At 32.3% G+C, this 8,500-nt stretch overlaps 1 protein-coding gene across 1 annotated transcript; it reads right to left on the bottom strand.

Annotated features, from left to right (window-relative positions):
* Positions 1-384: 384 nt before the first annotated feature.
* On the bottom strand, positions 385-5,137 carry LOC128186892 (uncharacterized). The gene is made up of 6 exons (XM_052856852.1): positions 5,025-5,137; positions 4,847-4,899; positions 4,308-4,445; positions 3,910-4,033; positions 3,638-3,672; positions 385-1,122 (listed from the first exon to the last, which is right to left on the bottom strand). Exons 1-6 carry the CDS (start codon positions 5,120-5,122, stop codon positions 563-565), a joined length of 1,008 nt encoding a protein of 335 aa, XP_052712812.1. The 5' UTR covers positions 5,123-5,137; the 3' UTR covers positions 385-562.
* Between the last annotated feature and the right edge of the window lie 3,363 nt (positions 5,138-8,500).

Genomic DNA, 8,500 nt, shown 5'->3' with positions numbered 1-8,500 from the left:
TATATATATATATATATATATATATATATATATATATATATATTAGTTTGATATAAAAAGAGCAGTACAATTTCATTATTTGGGCGATTAGCGTCTATCTTACCATCCTTTCCTTCCCATTTCCGACAATAAGAGAACAATTTTATGAGCGATTAATAGATAACTTCCTAGTGCTTCAATGACCTTTATAAAATTAAATTAAATAAGTTTTCACGATAAGTGCATTTTGCAAATGAGAAAAAAAAAATTGCAAGCACTGATCGGTCTGGCTAAAAAAAAAACCAACAAATTCTGTAACAGTCATAGACCATTATATTTATAGAAGAGATTATAAGAAATGTTGTCATATATGATGTTCATGGTTCTTTGATTGCATTCTAACTAAAATGTTTGAATATAAACTACAATGATTTAATTAAAATGAAATCATACTTGGTATTTTGAAAGCAATGTTCATCCATTTTGATGATAGAAATAAAAGGATTTAAAACACCAACAAAACATGGACAAATGAAACAACATTTTTTGGAGTTGAAATTTAAGCCTTGTATTTTTAGCTTGATCAATGATTTGCAAGACTATAAGGCCTATTTTCAATGGTCGAATCCGGATTTACTGGCAGGGCCGTCATGCTCTCCGGTTTTGGTTTTAATTCTGGTTTCTTCCGTCGATTTTTCCCCCTGTGAGGCAATTCTGCATAATTTGTTTTTCGCGATTCAGCGGTGTTCTTCGTAGACTTATTGAGAACATCATCATACGTGTTGTCCACAGTTTGACAATGTTCATTTTCTTTTGTGTTATTTTTCATGCTGATCGTACAGGATGTAGCTTTATCTGTTGCAACAGTAACATATTCCCCGTAATTCGTTTGACACTGCATATGTTTTTCAGAATGGTTAGCTACGTTGTACAATTCCTGAGGTCCACAATCCATTGAAGGGCGTTCACTTTTATTGAAGCTTAACTTGTTGTACATGTTGGGAATTGTCTGGGTCTTTGCATAGCTAATCCTATCGAAAGCATTATTTTGTTTGTTACAAGCACTATCATCCTCAAGCATCATGCAGGAATATCTTATGGCATCGTAATCTTCTATATCAACATTCCCATCACTTATTTGGTCTGCAAGACAAAGTCAACAATGTTTTATCTAAACAAGAGGCCCATGGGGCCACATCGCTCACCTGAGCAATAATGGGCGTTCAAAAGATATTGTGCCATATGGCCCTCGGTAGAATAACAAAAAATATATATTGTAAAGTATTCAAATTTTACACTTATTTTAGCATACACGTAATCTTTGACATTGTACCTTCATGAAATACTGTTTTTACACATAATAAGAAAATCCTACGCAAGATATAAAACTAAATATTTGGTTGGGGTACACTGTTCTATAACTTCTAATTTCCTGTATTTTCGTTCTGCCCCCTCCCCCACTTAATAAAGCGATCAAAATATTTGAGAGCATATAGGTACATTTTCTTCTTCAACTACTTACTAGTTATTGTATTTTTTTTAAATATTCACTGTAATAGTTATTGTATTTTATCAAAAAAATCCTACATGTATATATGTGAAGAAGAAAATTGCACCTCAATGCGCTCAATTTCTCAAATTAAAAATATTCAACAATTTAATTTGTCTTCTCCATTATAATTAAATGACTGTTGTTTACCTCGCGTAAACTCGTGACTTTTTTAACTTAACTCACACTTGATTGATGAATACACTGAAATGAAAAATGTTGTCACGTGACATGTTAAAGAGCTATAAAATTCAATGTTACCGTATTGACAGGCACTCACTCTAATTTACTATGGACCACCCATAATTTTCATTTTTATTCAAAAATAACAAATGGCTACAAACCAGGATAATTTTCCGCTGTAATATTTTCTTAGGAATAGCGATAATTCTTTTATCCCCGCAACAGAAATGTGTCAGAACTATGGAAACTGTTTTAACGATGTCGTTTTTATTTACTCACATTTCACAGTATTCATTGTATAAAGAGGGGGCCCCAGAGAGTAGTTATATACAGCATATAATTCTTTAATTTTTTTGTGTACAAGTATATAACATACTCTAATTCATATAGATTCTAATGATCAACCAAAATTTCAGCGTCAATCGTAGGATTATAAGCAAGATACAGAGCTAAAAATTGTGCTAGGTTCGAGTCATATTTTGTTCACATGAGTTTATTACATTCAGCTTAAGATTTTTTAACTTGGTATTTCCTATTCGGCATTTAAAATGGAAAAAAATGAATGGCCTCAGATCTGTGTACAAACATAGATTTGTGAGCAAATCTCTGTATCTTTTGCTATAATTCGAAGCTTAACACTCAAATATGGTAAGTAAATAGAAATTGTAAACAATTAAACACAAGAAACATGCACTAAAACAAATAAAGAACACAATTTATTTTTCAAAATGAAATATATATATGTATACACATTGTACCTACATATTTCCTTCAGCGATATTAAACTCTATTTAAACTGAATAAACTCGAGATAATGCCGAGCATCTCAACAAAACATATTGCATTATTCTACCATTACGCAAAAGATGATACCGAATTACCGATAGCCTGAATAAATTGCATTTTAGTTCTTTCTTAATACATCAGATGCTGCTTAATTTGCACAGGTAAACAGTAAACAGTTTGATTTACCGAAGTCTCTGTTTGATTTGATACGTAAAAAATCAGGAAATACAAGCGACAGGTTAACGCAAAGCACAAATGAAAACGAAACGAAAATCACAACAAGCTAACACCACCGTCATATGTGAAAACTGTCAACGCATTATTTACTTCAAAAAATCGGCACCAATGTATTTTGCATGCTTCAAAGATTCCCTTTGTACACGAACTGCTGCACAACAAACAAATTCATCATTGTCAGATCGATCCGTTTATCATATAGTGTCATGGCTGCTTTAAACAAAGAACCTCGTTTTAGAATTATGGAATACGAGTCATGGTAAAATGGGTAAGCAAACCCGGGCCGGGGCAAAATAAAAGCCGGGGCAGATCGGCAATCGTCAATTCCAATTACGCATTATTTTGCGGCAATATTTACAGCGAATACAAATATACTGGTCTGTACATATCTTGAAATTTTAATGAGATTGGCAGATTAATAACTGTCAATCTTTTGTTTTGCCCTGCCTTGAAACATGCTTTTCTTTCTTATTAATTTCGTAATAACTCAGATTGGAAACAGAATTAGCCCATAATTTTTGCAATTTATATTTTCCTTTCCATAAGGATTACTTATGCTAAATTACATTGAATTTGACTCAGTAGGTCTTGAGAAGATTTTTAAAAATGCACCCCCTTTTTCTACAGTTTCGATGATTTCTCCGCTTTGAATGAAGATCTGTCTTTCATTTATGCAATTTATATTTGCCTTTCCATAAGAATGCTTTGTGCCAAATTTGGTTGAAATTGGCCAAGCAGTTTTAAAGAAGAAGTTCAAAATGTAAAAAGTTTACAGACGGACAGACGGACGACGGACAAAATGTGATCAGAATAGCTCACTTGAGCTTTCAGCTCAGGTGAGCTAAGAAAACCACACATTTAAACCAGTTTTTTTCTAATTATTCAAGAGCTGAAATGAATTACCAAGCTGTCGAACATCATTTCCCGCATTTTTCTTTCTAGAAAACAAAGATAAATTCGTAGTTATCTTTGTTTAAACATATATTGAAAAAAAAACGTTACTTAAAAAAGGTCCTGTCATAAAAAAGACATCATGATGGCTGTTTTATTATATTTATGGGTGACTTTTCACAAGCCCAATTGTTATTTGAAAATAAAAAAAAATCATTATATCTTTGTACATTATTGTATTAATATTTTAATAGCATTTCTTAAGTCGGAAAATACTTAAATACCTTTCTTTCACATAAATTGAAAACAGAACAGCAGCTACAGATCCCACGCTTGCAAATACTCCAAGTAAAACTGATATCCATATGACAGACCGGCTTTTTTCATTCGATGAAAAATCTCTGTTTACTAAAATCAATTCGTGCGAAAAACGATAAAAGCATTTAATCAGTATTGAACCTTTTTAACACCCAGTACATATATTAATTATTAGAAATTGAATTTTTATTCATAATTTATATTTTATATTAAACTTGAATAGTAAACAATCAATTATGCCGGATATTTATGCTATAACTCATTGGTAATTTTGGAAATAAATGGGGATTACCTAACTTCAAAGCAGTAGAGGTGTGCGAATAATTTTAAGTATTAAAAGATCAACTTTTGTTTCAGATATAACCTGTTGTAGTTGTCTCGTTTGAGCATTCTCCGGTTGTGGCGTTGCAAATGTCACACTGACATTCCTCTGAGCATTGTTTTCCATAGTATCCACCAGGACACGGTTTAAGACATTCAAAACCAAAGGAACCAACACACACTAATAAAGAAAAACCACCAAAAACATTTTATAAGATAAGGGTTAACTTTAAAAGATAAACACTCTTCGATATGCATATCTGTTATAAATATCGACAGATCATTCTCGTATTGCCCACTTTAAACTTATATAACATGCATTATGTAAAAGCACAATGTAATCATAATCATAGAACTACAATGAAACAGTGTATGATGAATCAATACAAAGAAAATACATAACTATAATAGTAATCTATAAGAGTAATCCATATGAATATGCTTTTATAATACATGTACCATATCTGTGTCATGTGAAAGTCAAAATTGCTGGAAAAAAAGAGTGAGTTTCTTATTTGGTAATAATCTTCTAGTCTATATAACACGATACACGCTAGAAAAAAGACATGAATGGTAACCTACCATGACATTTTCCTCCGATTGTTCTATAGTCGGCACAACATTGTTTTCCTGTTCTTTAAGAAAAAACAATACAATACGAAATCTGTTTTCAATTCAAAATGTTTTTTAAAAATTTAAATAGCCGATCGTATTTTTATAAAAAAATAAGAAATGAATTAACCTTACAAATGTAAACTACCTTTGAGGGTAAAAACACTCTGGCTCAATAGAACTTAAATCTTCTTTACAATATATTCCACAGAAAACAAGAACAAGTATAATAAAAAATGTTGCCATTTAACACAGTGTGAATTCTCTGTTATATTATGACTAATAAATTGTCCCCAGCGGAAGAAATTCATAAAAAATCACATGATGGTAAATTTCCTGGTTTTTTTTTATTTTCCACGTTTCCAAGTATGCGTTCATTTATAGTTTACAGAGAGACTGAGATATGCATATTTGTACAAAAGTATAAGAATGTGTTGTTGTTCTCTCGTCAATTAAATGTCATCAAGGCAATTACCTCTAGATCGTCACTTTTCCTTCATAAAAGTTGAATAAAGTGTAATTGTGGTTTTAAAGGGGTTTACTTTAATGCGCTTTCATCAAATAATTGTAATTTAGGGATATCTTGCAAATTTGCATTGTACTTATTTGGGTTGATTATAGCAGTCCAGGTACAGTTATCCTACGGAAGCCCATTTAGGACCTATCAAATTATCAACTCGTTCTGTCGGATTGAGAATCCGTTATCACGAATTACTAACTCGTTCCCACAGATTATCAACTCGTTCTGTCGGATTGAAAAATCCGTTATCACGAATTACTAACTCGTTCCCATAGATTATCAATTCGTTCCCTCGATTTAAACAATCGGTTTTCTCGGATTGTAATTCGTTTTCTAGGTTTGAAAAATCTGATCAAACGGATTTGAAATTCGTTATTACGTTTTGATGAATACATACATCTCTCATATTCCTCATATCAATCAGCAGCTAGTAAAGGCACTAGAATTGGACATAAAGTAAGTATATTAATTAAAGCAATTAGAGAGAAAATTCGACCAGAGTAATAAATATTTATGTATACACCGTTATGTGCATATGTAAAGTTGGATGTCCTTGCAACTTTTAATTGTCTTAATGAGTCGCGGGCTAGCTATCTTTATTCTTTAATACTTTAATTCATAATATTGTTTTGCAGGAGACAATCTACAACTTAATTCACCAGTACTTCCATTTTGACTTGCAATACAAAGATATTGTAATCATTTTAGTTCTGATTGTCATGGTGGTGTATTTTGATGAAAAAATGCTGTCAAACCTGGATAGAAGAATTAAAAGATTTGCAGAACCGTGGTCTTTTAACGAGTGACAAGTGACAAGTGACGAGTGACAAGTTGGACACTAACCTTCTTCAGTTTTGTTTTATGAAATTACTTCAGGTATTTAAATAAGCTCCTGTTCTATACACAACGTTTAACATTTTGTAGAATATAAAATTTAATATTATCTAAAGCAATATACTAGTTCCACAGTATATGTATAATATTTATATTACAATATTTATTTACGATTTATCAATTGTCTGTGGTAGTGCAATATTGATATCATATATTGTTTTCCAGAATGAGTAAGACGAAGTGGCACATGTGTGGAATGCTCATTATCTGCAATCCACCAAAGAAGGAAGTGTTCGAAGCTGTCCTTCTAATGTATATCTTTTCCCGGAACTACATGTGTTTCAAGTTCAAGACTATATTTATCCGGTCGATGTAGAAGTTCTTGAGCTTTGTCGACGTGAATGTACAATCGGAAACGTACTTCTCTGTGACGAAGAAATATTTGAACTCGGTTGCATTTTTATGGAGGAACAATATTTTGATCTACCTTCAAATATTGTTGAGGGAAAGGACCTCTACGTAAATTGTTGTAGCCTTGTGATGAAACTGCCACCGTTTTCAATATACAAGGAGATACAATTGATGCATTGATTGTGGTTTTCTTTATATGATATATATGACAAGTTAAGCCCACTTTAAAAAATTAGGGCTTATATAAAACAATTAGCAAATCTCGGCAAAAATTTTGGGCCAATATACTGGCAAAACCTCAATAAATATAACACTGTGCATTACCAAAGATGAACGTGTCATTTGCAGACAGAAAGTGGGCGCTTAAGATGTGCATTATTGTAGATTTGGCAGAAATCTGGGACCTTAAGGAGGGCGAAAATTTCAATTTATCATAATATGGGTCATTTACAGCTGTTTTAAAAGATTGTGTTGTCTCTGGGTCTTCTGTCGAAAAATTTGAAATGTGTTAAGATGACACATTGAAACATTTAAAATATCGGCTTTTTTAAGATGGAGATATGACTAATTAAGATGTACCTTTTCAAAATATTTTTGGAGGATAAATTTCAAGTCTAGAGATACAGTACAGCTCACGAGTATCCCGACAAAAACACCGACCACCGTGTTTGAAAGTCCACGCTGAGCGTGGAAGTGTCGGTACCTTTGATCTATTGTTCTCTGTTACGGCCACAGAACGAGAAAAAACACGGTGCGACACGGTGCAACGCGATGCAACACGGACAATAACACGGTGTAACACGAGGTATTTACCTGTGAAAAAAGGAGGATTTAGGAATAAAACTTATAAAGAATAAAATATTTATTGATGTTCGTAAGAGAATCAAAGAAAAAGACAAAGAAATAGAAATAAATAAAATTTTTATGCACGCAATTTTCAGACGTATGCGATTGACACGGTTGATTTTTGTTAATATCAAAAATCGATATCGCCCACATAAAGGTTTGATCAATTAAAACACTTTCTTTTTCTTTTTAAAATTCAAATAACGGTTCTATAAGTTTTTGTTTCAGTCCGTTTTTAAACGTAGTAGTAATCGTAGTTACTGTAGTTTGGCAGTTTCAATTGTGCATAGAACCATAACTGTGATCTTTTCTCACTTATACTCTATTCAACGATAACAAATCTAACGGGTTGTTGAAAACAAATGCACTTTCTCTAAATAATATAATTATACAGCTTTATATCTAATATATTTTCAATTTTTCTTTCTTTTATACATATGTGTGATGTACTTGTCCATGTAGTACCGCACGGTACATATTCATAGCGCTAAGAATCCGTGGATCGGTTCTTGACAATTTTTTATTTTATCTTTATAGCAACTTGAGTTTAGAAATTATTTGTGTTCCAAGAAACTACTCAGTATTGCAATAATTACTGTTTGATTGTTTAATGATCGTCATATAAGAGAGAGAGAGAGAGAGAGAGAGAGAGAGAGAGAGAATACCAGTATGAGTTTAATTTAAGTACATTTTACTTGTAATTCAGTGTAATAAGTTAGATTTATAGTTTCCATTATATTGAACCCTTTTCCCTAAAATTGCGATAGAATATATGCAGTCAGGGTCCACGTGCTATCCCTGTCAATCAAATCAGCCCGCGAGATAGACCACGTGCTCCTTCCATGATATGGAAAAAATGTCGTTCTATTGGATTTTTAAGTCCGCAAAATAGAAAAATGTTTAACAATGACGTATTCAATGAAATGTTTAGTTCCTTCATTCTAATACTGCATGCATGAGGGTTGGAATATTATGTTGTAAAATCTCTCTCTCTCTCTCTCTCTCTCTCTCTC

Source organism: Crassostrea angulata, chromosome 6 (assembly GCF_025612915.1).
Source record: "Crassostrea angulata isolate pt1a10 chromosome 6, ASM2561291v2, whole genome shotgun sequence".
Taxonomy (NCBI): domain Eukaryota; kingdom Metazoa; phylum Mollusca; class Bivalvia; order Ostreida; family Ostreidae; genus Magallana; species Magallana angulata.
Note: the sequence above shows the minus strand (reverse complement) of the source record. Positions and strands in the feature narration are given on the sequence as shown.